This window comes from Littorina saxatilis, linkage group LG2 (assembly GCF_037325665.1).
Source record: "Littorina saxatilis isolate snail1 linkage group LG2, US_GU_Lsax_2.0, whole genome shotgun sequence".
In the NCBI taxonomy this organism is placed as follows: Eukaryota; Metazoa; Mollusca; class Gastropoda; order Littorinimorpha; family Littorinidae; genus Littorina; species Littorina saxatilis.
In genome coordinates this window covers 62,379,096-62,399,546 of record NC_090246.1, presented here as the reverse complement: position 1 = coordinate 62,399,546, position 20,451 = coordinate 62,379,096, and the positions used below count along the sequence as shown (strand labels likewise).

The following is a 20,451-nucleotide window of genomic DNA, read 5'->3' as shown; positions in this document are numbered from 1 at the left end:
GTGTTGAATGACTGAGCGTGTTGTATTACGTAGGCCTTTCGTGTATTGCACGTTGCGCACGAAATCTATTTTTGCTGTCTTCCCTCTTTTGCCAAGCGGAATTACTCTATTGTAACGTGCAGCTCCTTGGAGTACCACACACTGAGATGACTTCTCCAATCTTCAAACACGCGATGCATTTAGAAACAATGAGCCGTCATTTTTAGCCTGTACATCGTATACTGAACAGTTTGTGCTTCTGTTTGTAATAATGGGTTACCCAGAAACGGCGCGAAACTAGTTGTGTGAGGCTGTGTGGTGGATTGTCAGTATGTTGTTGTTCGGACACCTTTCATGGCGCCAGAGGGCGCTAGCAAGGTCGTGACCTTGTTTATGTCAGCCAATAAATACCGCGCTCCTCTCCAATTGGCAATGTATGCTCCTTGGCGGAATTTTCGACTAGCGCTCAAATCTCGGGGTTGCTTTTCGTGCTTGGAAAAAATTTCCACATCTGCAATCACCGGACGTGACAATAATCAAAAATCACCAAAACTACCTCATATCACCTCCATGGACATGTTCAGGTCACCAAAAATAAAAAATGTTGACATAACAGGTAAGTTTTTTTGATTTTTCTGTAGTAATGTAAATGAAATGCTACCCTCTACGACTACAAGTACTACTACTACTAGGGGTCTAGTACTACGAGCTGTAGTTGAACATGTAACGAGTTGTGTGATTAATTTAGTATTTCTACAAAGGGATCGGCTATTAGTATTATAATCTGTGTTTATTGATCATGATTGTTTGAATGATTTTGATCTCTGACTCTTGAGTCTGTACTCATTTAGTTAAATATTGTGAACATGTACTGTGTCAGATTCACTTGTTAATTGATTCATCATTCATGGTGTCTGTCCCTACTTCTTTCAAATCACAGATTTCCCCTCATTTTGGAATGGTTACTGTTTATCTGTCTAGATATGTCATCGGCGTCCTCTTCCCCCCACTGTAACCGTAAAATATAATATAATATATTTTATAAACTTAGGAAAATTATTGAAACTTCTACAGTTCTAGTTCTACGGCTATTTTGGCAACTTTTCAGAAAAAAATATTCTAGCACTTAGGCCTACAGTTACAGTTAAAGTAGGTGAGAAGCAGTAGCATTATTCAGGCATGGGAATTGTCCTTTCCGCCGAATTTTTTTTTGTTCCGCCGAAAATGCAAAAGTGTCCGCTGAAAAAATAAAGGGGGGAGGCACACAAAAAAAGCACCGGTTACTTTGGCCTTTGCGCAAAAGCCCGCGAAAACTTTCCGTACTTTGTTCACGCACTGCTACCGCCCGCCTCAGTTATTGAACTTTTATGTTTGAAAGTAAACCAGATTGCACAGATTGTGTTACAAGTTACATTGTCCTGTTTGTCTCAACAGATCAATTTTTTTTTAAATTTAAACCATATAATACATGTATATATTTTTTTTCTTCAAAAAAGCAAAAACTGGTACATTTTTGTACTAAAAACTCTGATTCTAAAAACAGAATTTAATGGCAAACTTGGAGCTCAGATGACACCAGATTGCACCATCTGGGTTCTTTGGAGAAACATTTTTTCGGGGGGGGGGGGGCATGCCCCCGGACCCCCCTAGTAAGGCTAGGCACTTTGCGCCGTCGACTTGACGCTTCTCGTCTTCAGTTATAAATTTTCCGCCTTTTTTACAATTTTCAATTCCCATGCCTGATTATTACTAGCAACATTATGCTTTGATTAAATTGATATATATTTATAGTCAGTGGTAACATTCTAATAGTAAATAGTACAGTTCTGTTAAAAAAAAGCAGCTGGAGCCAGTGGCAGAAGTGCAACTAGCATGGCACAGTGTAGCACTAGCAGAGAGTTGAGAACCGACACACAACTAGCTCATGGTTTTTTTCTCGAGAACCCTCGAGTTGTTCATGAAGATTTATGATTATATATGACACAAATAGATGCTCACATTCTATAAAATGGTGTCTGTGTTGTCTCCAGCTCACAATGAAAGTGACACATCATTTCCTGAACGAGAAGACTCCGGTTTCATCAATGAAGGAGACTTGTCTTTTAATGGTTGCGACCTATTATTCAGTGGTAAAAGCAATTTTACGGTAAGCTGTTGTGTTTTTCTGTGAGAGAAAGTGTGTATTAATAAAACTATTATAATTATTACTATTAACTAAGACAAAGAAGGACCAGGACGTACATTTATCTGTAGCATATTTAATAATTTATGCAATGTAATATGATTTTCTTTTTTAAACAAGATTCAAGGTGAAACAGGCATCAGAATTGAGATGTGCCTTCATTGCCTTCAAGACGTTTTTCATACATTGCAACTTTTTAAGAAGCATACAGAAGGCGTCTGTTGTACTACTACTACTACTACTAGTCAAAAAGTTCGAACACTCAAGAGGAGGCAGATGAAAAGGTTGGATAAGAACAAGGTTGGTATTCTGATGCAATGATAATTGATAGTGATAGTGATACTGATAGAACATGTGTGCCTACAATGACGCACGCCTGTACTGTAAAGTGCACATGTTAGCTGTTTCATTCTGATTCAGGTTTCTGTGGAAGGCAACATAGGCAGCGGGAAGACGACATTGCTGGAGTACTTCACGGATTCTGCCTCTGTTGATGTAAGAAAGTCTTATCATTTATGATTATACAGGATAGAAATAGTGCAGTAAAGTTGTTTTAACACATTTGAATTCAGCGTTGCCCCAACTATTGTTGACATGTTTATGTTTGCTTGTGGTGGTGGTGGTCGTGATGTTATTTGTCTACGCATCCGGAAGTTGGCATGGCAAAAATATGTACCTAGCTGCAACTGCAAGGTTTCAATGAATCTGAGTTCTGCGATCTATGAGTATGAATGAAGAGTCAGCACTTTGACCGAAGGTCTTCCCTATGAGCACGGAATTGGACACAGTGCCTCCTATACTTTATATGACAGGACAGCTAGCAGGCATGTGAATATGTTAGTTGAACGATGTCTGACACCTAACCACATCCCTGTGGGTGTGTACGTAAGTCTTTCAAATGCATCATTAAATGTCCTGACTCTGTTGTAGGCTCTTCCAGAACCCATTGAGCAGTGGACCAATATACAGGGACAATACAATGCCTTGGTAAGTTCATTTTTACTCAATTTATCATATTGTGCTTATCAAACTTAACAATAAATATTGATGGTTTGAAAGGTAAAACAAAAAGTATATGATTGATACTGACGAGGGATTAATAATGGTCATAATTATTTGAAGTGGATGTTATTAAGTATTGCTTGGTGATAACTGATATTTACTGAAGTAGATTTGCAGTTTAATTGTAACTGTAAGACAGAGAGGTTTCAACTCTCTTTTCGTTTACTATAGTATAATCCAGAGTGGAATTAACTCACAGTTGTTTTAAACAATAGGTCTATTTGTGCTGATTTTGTTAAAGGAATTTAATGATACAGATCATTTGTCCTTTGAAATTGAATACTGTTTAAAAACATGTATCTTTACTGATGGTATGCATACCTGTTGCAGCAACTGTTATACGAAGACCCCAAGCGCTGGAGCTTCTCCTTCAACATGTATGCACAGCTGACTCGTGTCCAGATGCACATGAAACAACATGTAGGTGCCTATAATCATCGCTGATCGCAGCTGTTTCATGTTAAATAGCATTACTTTAGTTACCTGTGATCATAACAATGGTTTTAGCTACAGCGCTCGGTCAGTGCAATGGGTTTGATGTATCATTTCTAGGGCCTGGATACATGTAAAACTACATTCATTGTTGCCCTTGTAATTATCACACATGCCAATCTTCAGACTTGTGGCTGAAATCAGACTTTTTCTGTGAGCGCTAGGGATACAGTTTCTGAGTAATTGTATGATTCATGCCCAGAATTTCAGCATTATCTGTGTCTGTGAGTCGTGGTTCACTTTAAGACTTTTTGGAGCATCCCAGTTCCCATGTCTGAATTATTTGTGTGTGTAAGGTTGTAACTGTTTGCGTGCATGCATATGCATTAGAATTTTATGATAATAAAACAAAGACTGACAGGAGTGTAATATGCTGATCACAAATCAGATTGTCTAATGACAAAACAAATAAAATCATGTTCAGTAAATTAGTGAGTAAATTATACACATTTTTCTTTGGAATGAGGATTCTCTCACTTGATACATTGAATCAGTTTGTTAGAATGGGTTTTTTTTTCGTTTTCTTTCAGATCAAACCCATCAAGATGTTAGAACGTTCCTTGCACAGCACAAGACACTGTTTTGTGGAAAATGACTACAGGAAGTAAGAACATGCTGTCTTCTCTGTCCAAGCACATTCTTGTCTATATAATCTGAGATCATTGTGGGCAGAAGTGCTGACTCCGTTACTGCTCAGATTTGTAGCTACGCTAATCTAAAATTAAGTAGAAAATGAATGTCTTCATCATATCATTCCATTCTGTTACTGTTAGACTAGAGTAGAGAGAGAGTGTTGAGTGAGATCTTCATGTAGTATCTCCCTGTTCACCGGTAAGCCTTTATGTTCCACTCATCAACGAAACAGTTGAGATCTCTGTGTTTATTATCATTCCATTCTCTTAGTCTTTCAGAGGTTCATTGCATTAAGATCTCTCTTAACACTGTGAACCTCTGTTCATCAGTCAGGGACTATTTGTACCATTCAATGATTCATCGGTTATCTGTGGGGTCATATGATCCCATTCTATTAGAAAACAGAGGTTTACAGTTTTTTGAGGGAGATTTTACTGCAGTGTGATCCTGTTCATCAGACAGCTTTGTAAGTGACTATTTGTATCATCCATCAATGATCTGTGTGACCATATCATCCAATTCCATTAGAACTGATAAAATACAGAGGTTCAAAGCGTTGAGAGAGATCTTAATGCAGTGTTACTCGGAACTCAACTTTTTCAATGACTTATTGTATCATTCATCGATCTCCATGGCCATATCATCCCAAGCCATTAGAAATAGAATACAGAGGTTGACAGCGTTGAGAGAGATCTTAATGCAGTGTGACCCTGCTCATCAGTCAGCTTTTTCTTCCGGAGAGAGATCTTAATGCAGTGTGACCCTGCTTATCAGTCAGATTTGTTAGGGACTATTTGTAACATCTATCAATGTTTCATCTGATCATATGATTCCATTAGAATAGAGAGAGCAGAGGTCCACAGCGTTGAGAGAGATCTTAATGCAGTGTGACCCTGTTTTCAGTCATCTTATTAGCAACCCATCATTTGTCTGTGATTTCCATTTCCCATGTCATAGGTGTACACTTTCTAGTAAAAGAAATTACTAGTCAGCCCTGAAGGTCTAAGAAATGGTGTACCCGCCTTTGGCTAGTGATTCTGAAAACTAGCCAGAGAGCAAACTTGACAAGCCAAACCAACAATTTGTTTCAGCAATTTCACTCGCATTTGGCGAGTAGATGAACATTTCTACTCGCCAGTTACATGTTTCTACTCGCCACTTTCAGGCCTGCTAGTATAAGGGTACAATGTACAGAGATCTGCAGCACTGGAAGATATTTTGATGCAGGTTCTGTTCTTGAGTGAGCTGTTTCTGGGTTTCACACACTATTGTTTGTTGGTGATCTCTGTTGCTACTGTTATAGATACTGTGAGACAGAAGGAGCTCACGGCTTTGGAAGAGATTTTGATGCGCTGTGGCTATGCTCTCCAGTTACGCTTCTTACTCCTTTCAATCCCGCTTGATCGTCATTGTCAGTCGGGCATTCTGAAAAAAATCACAGTATTGGAGATTTTGATGAGGTGTATCTCTCTCTCTCTCTCTATTGTTAGTTCCGCTCACGGGCATCCAGTGAACACATCAGTACATCAATAACAGTACTGGTACTAAATGGTCTGACAGCTCAGCTCAGATACAAGATTCACAGCATTGTACATGTAATAAGTTTTATTGCATCGTGCAAGGTGGTCCTGTTGCTCACGCAAACTTTGGTTGGTGGTCAGTGTTTGATAGGACAGTGGACCTCCAAGAATCTGAGCAAGTCAGGTGTTAAGGGGGCAGGGTCACCCAGAATTTGAAAAAGATCGTTTTTTTGGCAAACACAAAAGTGTTTAGGCTTATTTTAAAGTTTGATTTCTCCTCTTTCAGACACTGTTTATATTTTTTCCCTACACAAAGGCATTCGTGAGATATGTGCTTTCAAAAAAGGTATGTGTGTGTGTCAACACAACACAAAATTACATAAACAATCTGCACGCGAAACTTTCATCAAAAATCGAAAAAAATCGGGGTTTTTTGGCAAACACAAAAGTGTTTAGGCTTATTTTAAAGTTTGATTTCTCCTCTTTCAGACACTGTTTATTTTTTTCTCGATACACAAAGGCATTCATGAGATATGTGCTTTCAAAAAAGGTATGTGTGTGTGTCAACACAACACAAAATTACATAAAAAAAATCTGCACGCGAAACTTTCATCAAAAATCGCGCATCAGACACACTCTTTTTATCATAACTTTATTACATGTTTACCAATTGTCTTGAAATTTTGCACACTTATTCTTTGATGTGGTATCCATGGCCGGTACCAAAATCAAGCAGATTGAAAGTAAACAGAGAAAATACAGGTATTTGTCTTTTATTATTGTACTAATATTTTTTCGAAAATTTGGCCCATGCGTTATGATAACAGTTCTGATGAGTACAAATACGATTTTGGTACCAGCCACAGGCAAGACAGTCAAAAGCAGTCATGAAAAAAATCAGACATGCTGATATAAATCCAAAGCCACTATGTTTCTGACAATTATGGCTTTTTTTATTTTCGCACAATATAAAATATATGTTTATTATACATTTTTACTAAATAAGCAAAGTTATATCACCAATTAGACTGTACAGATTTATTTTAGAACCCTTCCTGTAGGTCTTGGCCAAATTTGAAGTAAAAATACCCAATAGAACCTGAGATACAATTTTTTGCAATTTTGGTACCGGATTTTGGGTGACCCTGCCCCCTTAAGGAGGAAGGAATCTTAAAAAGGTCAGATAACAGAAATGAACAGAAAATCTGTATTAATTGTTTACAAAAATTAAAATTGTTTAACAATGTTTTACATTAAACAAAAGAGCAAAGTTTGAAGGTGGGGGGGGGGGGGTGTCCTCTGCACCGGTACAGGTAGCCTATTTTGATTGACACAGTTGTGGTAATCTCCCAGGCACCTAACAATTTGTTTTGCTTCACCTACAGCAAAACTATCAACGGGATGGAGTACGGTATCCTGACCGGCTGGTATGACTGGCTCGTAAAGTCTGAGAAGGCCAAGGTGGACCTCATAGGTAAGGACTGTACGGTAGTGATGCTTTTACATTTAGTCTATTTTTGATCAGAAAGAAGGTTGGGAATCAAGTGGCAGGTATGTGTAGAATCATTCACAGAAAACTACTGGACACATGTTCATGAGAAAGTTTTATGTGAATTCTTCCACATGATAGCCCCTGGCTTTAAAAAAAATATTTGTATCAAGTACCTTATGTCGTCATATCTGGCATTTAAAATGAAGTTGAGGCTGCTCTATCAGTCTATGGCAACCATTTTTTCAATCAAATTGGTTGAGATTTTATTCAAGTACTCTTTGACCTGGTTGGGACAAATTACTTGCCTTTAATATTAATTGTATTCCATATATCATTGAATAGCCTATGCTTATGTGTATGCATGGAGATGGGTGTGCTGTATAATATATATGAGGATTATATTTAGGCTTTCTTTACTGGCATGAAGTTCAAGTTCTGAGACTGGAAGAAAGAAAAGCTTGTCGGTTGTTCCTTTTTACATGCTGTAAAGATTGATTGGATAGGTTGAGGTTCTTGTAAATGTTTCCTTTTGTCTATGATTAAATGTTCCATTAAGTCAATATAACACTTACCTCGACAGTACTATTCTTGCACATTATCTATTATAGGCCGAAAAAATTGGACAAAACGCTGAGTGGGTACAATTATCTCCCATAACCATGCGCCACCGTGGATCCCAAGCACTGTCCGAGTGCTTCCCCCTTACAGGATGTAGGTGGCGCGTCCTCTTTTCTTTTTTCGCGCGTGTCAGACCGGCTGTGTTTCTGCTACGCTCCCGGATTATTTTGGACTAAGAGGCTCCTTTTCTGTGTGGACTATCACCTGTTGGATTATTGTGTGTTATTCCACTTCTGGCTTGAGGCTACGTTGTGTTTCCTTCAACTTGTGCCTCCGTTTTTGTGTGGCGGACTCGGCGTGCCTCCCGTCCTACTTCGTGGTGACCGGTCGTCTGCTTCTCGTTTCGCCGCATTCACTTGAGTATTGACCTAAATTTTCTTTGAATTTTGTTAATTCTCGGTCTTTAAGGGTACGTACAGGGCGAGGTAGGATGTCTCGTCCTGTTTTGGGCTCTGGTTCTACGGAACCAGAGTCTGCCGGGGGCAACCCTTCTCCGGGCGCCCAGCGTCATGTTTTACGCACGGAGAAGGGGATCTTTCGGCGCTCCGACTCTCCCTCCCCAAACGCTTTGCGTTTGCGGCGAGGGAGGGCGGAGAAAGCCTGTTTGAGCAAGCTCAATGCGAGCTTGCTCAAACAGGCTGGGCTTGAGCCTGGGACTTCGGGCGGGGCTGCGCCGTCGAAGGTTCAGGGAAGGTCGAGGGGAAAGAAAAAGCTTCTTTCTCCTTCTCCTTCAGTGGAACAGGCTTCCCCCCCTTCGACGCCGTTGTCCGGCCCTCAGTCTCAGGCTTCAGCTCCTCCCGGTTTCAAGCCTGGGGGGAAGGTTTCCTTCTCCCCCCTGGCTCGAATCCGGGGGCAGGTCGATTCCCAACCCTCTTTGGGGGTTGGTGAATCCGATCTAGGGGCTACTGGAGAGACTCAGGTTTTGACAGCCAACGGCCATACCACGTTGAAAACACCGGTTCTCGTCCGACCACCGAAGTTAAGCAACGTCGGGCCCGGTTAGTACTTGGATGGGTGACCGCCTGGGAACACCGGGTGCAGTTGGCATTAAAATCTTCCTTTTCCGGTGCCTCTCCTGTGCCCTCCTCGGTTTCCACCGCTGTGGAAGCCAGGAGGGACACGGGTCCTCCTCTGAACTCCCTCGCTGGGTCGTCTGCTGCTGTTTTGACAGTAGTTTCGGCCTCCTGGGGGGGGAGATCGGAGGAGATGACGGGGTCTCTGAATTCCCTCCCCGCTGGGGTTGGGATGCGAATTGACCCCGTTCAGGGCGGTCCTGTGGGGGCAGGGGTTTCAGGCTTTGTGCCTACGACCACTGCTACTACGGTTCCCTCTGACGTCCGTGTGACTGGTGGCTGTCCCTCTTGAAACGCTCCGGCCGACTAGTTACTGGACGTGGAGGTGTTCGACAGAACGTGGTACTTCTGTCGAATGGTCAGGGCGACGGGAACATTGTTTCTGTTGCTCAGACCGACACCTCCGACCGGACCGTCTTGACCCCACGCCATTCCTTAGCGTCTGGTGTTCGGGTGACGGATGGTCCGGACCAAGGGTCCGGAACGTTCCAGGCTTACGGGTCGGGATCAAACCGGACCCACGGGTCCCGACTGGACTTGACCTCCGGGTTTGGTCCGGACGGGACCCATGGTACGGGACCGTACCGGACCTTAGGGTCCGGTGCGGGACAGTACCTCTGGCCCTTGCCGGACCCCCCCGGACCTACGGGTCCGGATGGTACGGTACGGGACAAGTGGTTCGGTCGGGACCGGACCACCCGACCACCTCTGTTGGTCTGGGTGGTCTGGCACCGAACCGGAACACACCGGACCTACGGGTCCGGAGGGTACGGTACCGGACCAGTGGTCCGGTCGGGACCGGACCACTCGACCACCTCTGTTGGTCCGGGTGGTCTGGCACCGAACCGGACCATGCCGGACCTACGGGTCCGGATGGTACGGTATGTCCACGTCCGGACCGAGCCACCCGAACACTTCTGTGGGTACGGATGGTTCGGTACCGAACGGGACCTCCGGATGGTACGGGACCGGACCGAATCTACGGGTTCGGATGGTCCGGTACCGGACCACCCGACCACCTCTGTTGGTCCGGATGGTCTGTCACCGAACCGGACCATACCGGACCACCGGACCTACGGGTCCGGATGGTACGGTAGGTCCACGTCCGGACCGAACACTTCAGTGGGTACGGATGGTTCGGTGCCGTACGGGACCTCCGGATGGTATGGGACCGGACCACAGGACCGGAACACCGGACCACCCTACCGGATCGGTCCGGACCACCCGACCACCTCTGTTGGTCCGGATGGTCTGGCACCGAACCGGACCTACGGGTCCGGATTGTACGGTATGTCCACGTCCGGACCGAGCCACCCGAACACTTCTGTGGGTACGGGTGGTTCGGTGCCGAACGGGACCTCCGGATGGTGCGGGACCGGACCGGACCTACGGGTCCGGGTGGTCCGGTGGTCCGGTCCGGACCGGACCACCCGACCACCTCTGTTGGTCCGGATGGTCTGGCACCGAACCGGACTTACGGGTCCGGATGGTACGGTGTGTCCACGTCCGGACCGAGCCACCCGAACACTTCTGTGGGTACGGATGGTTCGGTACCGAACGGGACCTCCGGATGGTACGGGACCGGACCGGAACACCGGACCGGAACACCGGACCACCCTACCGGACCGGTCCGGACCACCTGACCACCTCTGTTGGTCCGGAGGGTCTGGCACCGAACCGGACCTACGGGTCCGGATGGTACGGTACGTCCACGCCCGGACCGAACCACCCGAACACTTCTGTGCGTACGGATGGTTCGGTGCCGAACAGGACCTCCGGATGGTACCGTCCGGACCTACGGGTCCGGATGGTCCGGTGCGGGACCACCCGACCACCTCTGTTGGTCTGGATGGTCTGGCACCGAACCGGACCATACCGGACCACCGGACCTACGGGTCCGGATGGTACGGTATGTCCACGTCCGGACCTAACCACCCGAACACTTCTGTGGGTACGATGGTTCGGTGCTGAACGGGACCTCCGGATGGTACGGCACCGGACCGGACCACCCTACCGGACCGGATCGGCACCCCCGACCGGACCGGACCATTTCTTTTCTGATCAGACCCGATGGGTTCCTGTTCAGTCTATAAATGGCGGGGGTTCGTTGGCTGGGCTGACCCAACAGTCGCAGGGTTGTTGTTTTTCTCCCCCTTCGGCTGCTGGAGACGTTTCGTCTTTGGGGCAGGGGTCTTCGCGGCCTCTTGCTTCTGTGGGCGTTTCTTCACAGCCTGCTTCATCGCTTTCGGCTCTTCCCCCTCAAGCTCCCTACACTCCTGCTTTTGAGGAGTTGTTGGGAAGTGAAGAGGAGAGTGAGTCGGAGGACGATAGGGAGGAGGATCAGGGTCGCCCTGAGGTTAACACTGAACCTCTACCCTTGCCGGTTTCTGATGGAACTTCCGAAGCTATGCTTCGTACTTTCCAACAGTACATGACAGACATCACGCGGCGTCTTGACGTCACGGATGCCTCTCTTAAGCGTCTGTCGTCTAGTGTTGACACACAGGACGTGGACCCGGGGTCTGAGGACGAGAGGCAGGAGGCTCGTCCTCGCACAGCTAGAAGGACGTTTGAACAGTTTCAGGACGTCCTTCCCTGAGACGCCCTCTCGTCCTTTGAGTCCGCTTCGGCCCGGGCGCGGGAGGCTCACGCCGCATCTGCCGGCGGCTCGTTTTATGAACGATCCGGCCGCCGGCAATTCGCGTTCCACCCTAGTCTAAGTGCCACGGTGGAAGCGGCAGCACATCGCCTGAGGAGTACAGATTCACGTGCAAACGCGACCTATGTTCCTCGGGAGGACGCGGGTTCAGTGCCATGCTTTCCTTCGGGAGGCGCACCTCCACTGTTTCCTCGTGTCCAATCTGTTTCGTCCCTCCCTTTTCCCTTTGACTCTCGAACTCTCCCTTTCCAGACTTCGAGTGTTTAGGGTGGGGCTGACGGTGATGTGTTCGTTGGGGAGGTGCCTTCGGTCAAGAAGGTGGAACTGAGCTCTGCTTCGTTCCACAATCTTGAGGCCACCGTTTCTTCCACAGTCGAGGCCCAATCACAGGCCTTGACATGGATGAGCACGCTGTCCACACTGTTGGACCCTCCCGATCGGGCAGAGTCCGATTCCACTCGGGTCCTTGACACGGTTCGAGTGGATCGGGCTTTGCATGCCGTGCGATCGTGCGTGACGTCTGCGGCAGAATTGGCCATTGGAACACGGGTCCACTTTATTGGCCCTGTTCCGTGATCATTTTCTGCCTACTTCTATAGTGCCTCCGGATATGAGGAAGAGTCTGAGGAACACGTTTCCTCAGCCTTCTTCCCTCTTTCATCCGGACACTGTTCGTTCTGTGGTGGAGTCCACACGCCAGAGGAACACTGATTCTCTGATGGTTGGCCTCGCTGCTTCGGCGACGGCGGCGGGGAGTAAGAGAAGTGCTACAGTCACCTCCAGCTCCCAGCCTCAGAAGAAGAAGAAGAAGCCAGTTTCACTGCCTCCTTCTTCCTCCTCTTAGGCGCCTGTTGCGTTCCCAAGCAAGACGAAGGGTGCTCAGACAGGTAAGGGGAAGCAGCACCACCAGGGGGGGTGGTCGCAAGCCTGCGCCTGCCCGCCAGCAGAATTTTCAGTGAGTCCCGGCCCTACGTTGACGCCCCCTCAAGTTGCCCCTCTTTCGTCCGTCGGTTCCCTTTTTTCGGGCCCGCGGCATGTGGGGCAGACTGGTCTCCAACCAGTTTTTCTTGAGGGTGGTGTGGTCGGGGTTTTCTCTACCGCTGTCGTCACAACCTCCATTGTCCGCTCTACCTTGGACGTTCCCCCCTCCTCGAGAGCCTGCCAGATGGCAGGCTCTTCAGGACGAGGTGAACTCGTTGGTCGAGAAGAAGGCGGTCTACCCCCTTTCTCAGCCTTCTCTGGGGTTCTGCTCCCGCCTGTTCACCGTCCCCAAAAAGGACGGCCGGTTCAGGCCGGTGTTGGACCTCTCCACCTTGAACTTGTACCTTCACAGGTGCAAGTTCAAGATGGAAACCCCTTCGTCGGTCCGGTTGGCCATCCGGCCAAACGATTGGGCCATGTCTGGGACCTCCAGGATGCTTACTTCCACATCCTGGTGGCCCCGGGGTACCGACATCTGCTCCGGTTCGTTTGGGAGGGCACGGTGTTCGAGTTTCGGGCCCTCCCATTCGGCCTGTCCTTGGCCCCTCTGATTTTCAACGGGGACAACAACACCACATGCTTAGCTTACCTTCGCCACCAGGGGGGCACCAATTCTCGGTCCCTCTCCCTGTTGGCGGAGGAGATTCTGCTCTGGTGCCAGACCAATCAGGTCCGGATGTCAGTCCAGTTCGTTCCGGGGAAACTGAACGCCCTGGCCGACATTCTCAGTCGGGGCGATCAGGTTCTCTCCACAGAATGGACCATCGCTCACAACGTTCTACAGCGTCTGTGGGCAAGGTGGGACCGTCCTCTGATCGATCTGTTCGTAACTCGATTCAGCGCTCGGCTTCCCAGGTACGTCAGCCCCTTTCGAGACATGAATGCGTTCCACTTGGACGCATTCACTCTCTTGTGGAGGCTCCTCGATGCTTACGCCTATCCCCCAACATCTCTGATTCCGAGGGTGCTGGCAAAATATCTGCAGGAACGACCAAGACTGATTTTGGTCGCGCCTTACTGGCCAACAGCTCCGTGGTTTCCAGATCTTCGCGGTCTCACCCACGTAGACCCTCTACCTCTGGATCTGGACGGGGGAGGTCTGCTCCAGCCTCGATCATGCCTCCCTCATCCACGTCCAGAGAGTCTGTGCTTGACCGCATGGCTCTTGTGCGCTCCAAACTGCTTGCACTAGGATTGCACAAGAGTTCAGTAGAGTTTTCCTTGAACGCTAAGAGGCGATCAACTAATCAGCTCTACGACTTACGCTGGAGAGCTTGGGCCACCTTCGCCTTGTCCAAGGGGATAAAGCCGCTTTATCCCTCAACACAGGACTTGGCCAACTTCCTGGTGGAAGTGTATCAAAAGAAGAGTCTTTCTTCTAAGACTCTTCTTGGATACAGATCTGCCATCGCTTCCACGATTGCGGCCGCTACTGGTCGCAGAACTGAACACTTGATCAGGTCCTCCCTCATCGCTAATGTCCTTTCGGGTATTAGCAATGCAGCGGTGTCTAAACCTCGGGGTTCATTTCCCAAGGGGGATGTCTTTCTGGTCCTCAAACTCCTGCGTAGCAATGAGTTTGAACCCCTGGCAGGCATCAGTATCAAGTTGCTGATTTTTAAGACTAATTGTTCCTCATCGCTTTAGCCACTTGCCGTAGACTCAGTGGTATTCAAGCTTTGAGTGGCCTGGACTTTGACATTGAGTTCACCACACAGCAGTGGTTGCTAGCATGGTCACGTCAGTCTAAGGTATGTTTCTTGGGTATATTTTCTTTTACGGTAGTACTGTTCGAAAATTGCCTGGGTATCTTAATCCTTGGATTTAAGTGATTTTGATTAAGGAGTTTAATACTCTACATATCACCCTCACACCACTCTGGTATTCTGTGCAAGAATAGTACTGTCGAGGTAAGTGTTATATTGACTGTAAGGCTTCTTTTTAAGCCTACTGTCTATATGATACTTACCGAGACAGTACTATTAGAGTTTCCCTCCCGCCTCCCCTCTTGATATGTTATGGGCTTTTTGAGGGTCTGCAGCTCATAAAGAAAGAGGACGCGCCACCTACATCCTGTAAGGGGGAAGCACTCGGACAGTGCTTGGGATCCACGGTGGCGCATGGTTATGGGAGATAATTGTACCCACTCAGCGTTTTGTCCAATTTTTTCGGCCTATAATAGATAATGTGCAAGAATAGTACTGTCTCGGTAAGTATCATATAGACAGTAGGCTTAAAAAGAAGCCTTACACTTACCTTTAATGTTCTTTTTACATTTAGTCAAGTTTTGACTAAATGTTTTAACATAGAGGGGGAATCGAGACAAGGGTCATGGTGTGTGTGTGTAGAGCGATTCAGAGTAAACTACTGGACCGATCTTTATGAAATTTGACATGAGAGTTCCTGGGTATGATATCCCCGGACCGTTTTTTCATTTTTTCGATAAATGTCTTTGATGACGTCATATCCGGCTTTTTGTAAAAGTTGAGGCGGCACTGTCACACACTCATTTTTCAATCAAATTGATTGAAATTTTGGCCAAGCAATTTTCGACGAAGGCCGGACTTCGGTATTGCATTTCAGCTTGGTGGCTTAAAAATTAATTTATGACTTTGGTCATTAAAAATCTGAAAATTGTTTAAAAAAAATATATATATATATAAAACGATCCAAATTTACGTTCATCTTATTCTTCATCATTTTCTGATTCCAAAAACATATAAATATGTTATATTTGGATTAAAAACAAGCTCTGAAAATTAAAAAAATTAAAAATTATGATCAAAATTAAATTTTCGAAATCAATTTAAAAACACTCATCTTATTCCTTGTTGGTTCCTGATTCCAAAAACATATAGATATGATATGTTTGGATTAAAAACACGCTCAGAAAGTTCAAACGAAGAGAGGTACAGTAAAGCGTGCTATGAAGCACTACGCAACCGCTACCGCGCCAAACAGGCTCGTCACTTTCACTGCCTTTTGCACTAGCGGCGGCCTACGTTCAATTTCATTCTGTGAGTTCCACAGCTTGACTAAATGTAGTAATTTCGCTTTACGCGACTTGTTTTTGTATTTTATTTATTTATATTTGTATTCCTTTTCACACAGTGTATGTGAGGGCTGACCCAGAGGTGTCCTTTGACCGCATCAAGAAGCGCAGTCGCAAGGAGGAAGCCCTCGTTCCCTTTGTGAGTAACTGATTCTGTAAAAAAGATTATTTTTACTGTTTAACAAAGAGGTGTGTTTGTGTCATTGGACTTTTGGTTCATTTCAGATTTGCAGTTTTCATGTCTTTTCAATAATGTTCGGGTTAGTTGGACCCATAGATAACATGTTTTTACCTTGGTAGCAATTCCTTTTTTTTCTACCACCCTTCAAACTAATCTTGAGGTTGGGTGCTTGAAGAAGGATTTGTTTATCCCAGATAATCTTTAATTCTCAAATTTTTATTATAATAAAAACGACTTCATGATTGTCGTCCAACTGCAGCTGAAGTGTTTACCTTATTTGACGGATTACAAGACGCACCGTTTTATAAGCCGCACCCCCGACTTTTAAAAAAAAAATTGGGACGAGCCACATATAGGCTGCGTCACTATATTAGCTGCCGTCGAAAAAAATATAATCAGATCGTGTCAATCAATCTAAACCCGTCGCGATATAACCTTGAACGGTTGAAAACGACGTTAAACACCAAATAAATAAATCAATCTAAACAACCAGGCAAACGAAAGTACGGTATTTGGCGAAATTGGCTCCGAGAATAAACAAGTGAAACAAAGAAGAAAAGTGAAAAAGTTTGAAGAAAAATATCACACACACAATTTGTAACCAACACACACATGTAGTCCCACCCGGAATAAGCTTTTTTGGGATGATTTACGACTTTTGCGCACATTTCGAGCAGACGAAAACACAACATGGCGGCTCTCGCTCCTCCAACTATTGTGAGACACCTCCAACTATCGCGAGACACAAAAAAACGAAATCTCGCGCGCGCAAGATCCTGATACATCCGGTGTTTCTCTTTTTTTATTTTTTTATTTTTTTATTTTTATTCTCTTTTTGTGAAGTTTGTTTCTCTGTACGCTATTTTGTCACGACGACTTGTTGACAAACGAAGAATCGCGGAAAAAAGAGAAAACCGCCGAGTCTTTGAGTAGAGAGCTAATAAAGTACTGGTAATCGCTAATCGAGCGAAATGAAAATCCGTGGCGACTTCCATTAACGTTTTAGCCGCATCTTTTTATAAGCCGCAATGCGATTTTTTTTTTTTTAAAGTCGCGGCTTGTAGTCCGTCAAATACGGTACCTTTTCTTTTTTGTGGTGGAGGGTGTGTAAGAAGGTACAGAAGCCTTTGCCAGCCACTGCTTTTGTGATCTTAATGTTATGTCTTACTACTCATAGTAAACTCTATTTAACACCATCTTGCACTTCAAATTGAAAATTATCAGATTGCAGAATTAGTTTCATTAAGGCTGTCCTGAATTGACCCAAAGTGGACTTCGCATATTATTAAGAAAAATTCAGTGTCAGCTTTGTGAAGTTGACTTCTGACTTCACGAAGTCATCTTCACCCGGTTAATTTGAGGCATAGAGCTCTGCTTTAACCTATAAGGGTTATTGTTATAGCGTTATTGTTTTGTTAACTGAGCTGAAATTAAGAAAGTTTTGTTAACTGAGCTGTATTTCTGTTTCAGTCTCTGATTGAAGACCTTCACAATCTGCATGAAGAATGGTTGATAGAGCAGAAAGATTTCAAGCCGCCTGCTCCTGTTGTGGTAAGTTTTTCACGTTGCTGTCAGCAAATTGTACACTTGGCTCTGAAGATGGTGTCCTGTTTCTGAGGTCATGTAACTTGTAACTAAGCTGTGTGGGGGGGGGGGGGGGGGTAGGGGGGTTGAAGTAAGACATCAAATCATGGTGTGCTTCTTGTCTTGATCACAGTGCATGCATGGACATGTTGCAGGATCATGTGTAACATGTTTGGATGCAATCTTAAATTTTTTTTTAAAAAGCTCAAGTTCGTTTTACTTTCTAATTCCAGAAGAACGTTTATAGAACGATTTAGTCAACCTGAACGGACGTGCTTCTTCAATTATTCCTTCTATTGTTTGTTTATTCATTGTGTGTGGTGCTTTTTTTTTTTTTTAACAAAGATTTTTTAGTACAGATTTGGTGACTACAAAAGTACAGGATAGGAGACGCATCCAAAACAAGCGTTACTAGGTATCAAAGTTACATCCCTTCAGTGAAGGTACGATACACTCATCAATATAGGAATTCTTTGTCATGCTTTTTCTTAATTATTCTTTCTAACGCCTTTGCTCATGTGGCATATTTTCAGATCTTGGATGCCAACAAAGAATATGATGAATTGAAGGAGCTGTACGAAACACATCGTCAGGAGATTCTCTGTGGATGTGTTTGACCTACGCCGAGATTCCATGTACATTGACATTCATCCATATTTAATCTTCCACTGAACGTTTCATTTCACTCAAAAAGTGTGTGGCAACATTTTTTAGACTTTGACCAGCACTGATTTCAATGAAAAAGGCATATGTACATAGACATGCATCCATATTCACACTCTTCCACTGAACCTTTCATTTCACTCAAGAAGTGTGCGGCAACCTTTCTTAGACATTGACCAGCGCTGACTTGAATGAAAAAGATATTTGTACATAGACATGCATCCATATTCACACTCTTCCACTGAACCTTTCATTTCACCCAAGAAGTGTACGGCAACCTTTCTTAGACATTGACCCATGCTGATTTGCCTGAAAAAGTCATGTACATAGACATTCATATAGACACTGCCAATGTAACTTATATTTCACCAAAAAGTGTGTGGTGCACTTTCTCATGTGTGTTAACAGCGCTGATTTTTCATGTACATAGACATTCATCCACAGTCATACATTACCATCAAGACTTGTATTTCACTCCAACAGTGTGCGGTGCATCTTCTCATATGTTTGACTTCATTTTCCATTTAAATAAGACATTAATTCATATTCACACACTGCAGTCAAGACTTGCATTTCACTCAAATTGTGTGGGTGTGCCCTTTCTCGGTCATTTAACCACGCCAGTTTTCATTTGCCCTTGTTTTAATGCATGGACACATGTGTGCAGTTTGTGATTGTTAGGTTTCTTGGGTAAACCGACCTTCTGTTTCATTGACCTTTAGTTGCTATCTCATTAGCATGGTTTGTTTTAAATGTGAACTGTTTGCATTGTTTGGGAGGAGAGTGATTTGATATTCAGATAGTGAGAAAGTGATTTGATATTTAATAGGACCAGTATAAGTAGCATTACTATTTTTGTACTGGTTCTTTACTGGGCATTTGGGACGATTATCGTCTGTTGTGCAATTGTCTCTGGTAAACTTATGTGTTCACTTATCATGGGTGGGATTCTTCCGGTATATGCCGGAAATCCGGATTCGATTATGGCCTTTTTTTATTTATTTATTTTTTTCAGTTTCAGGATTCAGAACAATTTCAGTCCCACCCATGACTTATTAACATTTTATATACACATGCATTTGTACTCGTATTGGTATGTATAAATGCGTAACTGTACATCGTGCCTGCAGCTGTGAAGAGCTACTGTACTTTGAAGTTGGACTTCAAGATCCAAGGTAGCAAGTCTGACTTTATTTTTTTAATCGTAAGGACAGTGTGTGCACAACTTGTGTGACAATTTTTTATGTGTCAGTTTTCATGCTGTTTATACAAAATGCAAGTATCATGCCTGGCATCTTATTGCATATTTTGTGCAGTATATTCAGTCACTGATTATAGAATCTCATGTTACCGAGTGCTGGGTATGAAAACTGACAATGCATGAACAGTGTATTTTGGTGTATGCAGTTGAAAGATAATACTTGACATTGACAACATTTAACCTTGTTACTGTATTCCTCTGGTAAGTTTGATCTAGTTTTGTTTATCTATTTCATTTTACGTTCAGTTATTTTATTTAGTTGGTCAAAATCTCTTCTTTTACGATTGTGATGGTGGTTTTGTTGTAACTATTGACTTGGTTAATTTTACACTGTATCCTGAAAGACTGACTCTTGCATTTAGGTTGATGTGTATATATCAGTAAACTGCTGCCAAAATACATGTATTTTCAGAAAAAGAAATTGTGTTCAAAGGATACTTCCTCAGTTATTGTAGGCTTTTTCTTTCAGGTTTGTAGTATGGTAGATAATCTGTTGTGCGATGTAGCAATTTAAGGATCTGAAGTGACAGCTAATTCTGTTTATTCTTTGTTGAAGAGGTATAGTAATGCCCAGTGCCTAATCTAAGATCTTTAAACCATTTTCCTGAATTATATAAGATGTCAAAAATGAATGCTTTTCAAATTCTGAAGTCTTCAAGGAGTTTAAGTTCTGTACTTTAAAGTAAAAGGAAGCTGAGTTCATTGTAGCACTGTGTTCTTGATTTGAAACACTGATTGCCACGAAAAAACAACCCATGTACATTTATGTGTTCCAAATCTTGTAAAAAGCAGACCGTGTGACTGATTGTAAAAAGAAATGCTTGGATGAGTCACAGTGTGTGTGATGTAGTTTTTCTGCCTGCAGAAATGAGGAGACTGTTTGATGTGCTGTAGGATAAAAAAATTAAAAAAAGCCTTGTATAAAACTAACTTTAAAAATTAAAGTTGGTTCAATTCAGATCTGACTTGACTTTAGTTGGTAAAATGAGATTGAGTATATGCTTGTTTGTGTGCATGGT

The 20,451-nt window shown here is 44.2% G+C and overlaps 1 protein-coding gene and 1 non-coding gene across 2 annotated transcripts; both read left to right on the top strand.

Annotated features, from left to right (window-relative positions):
- Positions 1-77: 77 nt before the first annotated feature.
- Positions 78-20,390, top strand: LOC138959471 (thymidine kinase 2, mitochondrial-like). The gene is made up of 10 exons (XM_070330983.1): positions 78-595; positions 2,010-2,125; positions 2,582-2,656; positions 3,092-3,148; positions 3,554-3,643; positions 4,246-4,319; positions 7,254-7,342; positions 15,803-15,882; positions 17,395-17,475; positions 18,042-20,390. Exons 1-10 carry the CDS (start codon positions 334-336, stop codon positions 18,123-18,125), a joined length of 1,008 nt encoding a protein of 335 aa, XP_070187084.1. The 5' UTR covers positions 78-333; the 3' UTR covers positions 18,126-20,390.
- Positions 8,907-9,025, top strand: LOC138960556 (5S ribosomal RNA). The gene has a single exon (XR_011454032.1). It is a non-coding gene; the product is annotated as a 5S ribosomal RNA (ribosomal RNA).
- Positions 20,391-20,451: the final 61 nt, after the last annotated feature.

What these genes read in the sequence shown, in the direction of transcription:
- LOC138959471 (XM_070330983.1), top strand. Translation starts at nt 334, where the DNA reads ATGGCGCCAGAGGGCGCTAGCAAGGTCGTGACCTTGTTTATGTCAGCC. An exon ending in CGGATTCTGCCTCTGTTGAT is followed by an intron (nt 2,657 to 3,091) that starts GTAAGAAAGTCT and finishes ACTCTGTTGTAG; the next exon opens with GCTCTTCCAGAACCCATTGA. An exon ending in GTGGAAAATGACTACAGGAA is followed by an intron (nt 4,320 to 7,253) that starts GTAAGAACATGC and finishes CTTCACCTACAG; the next exon opens with CAAAACTATCAACGGGATGG.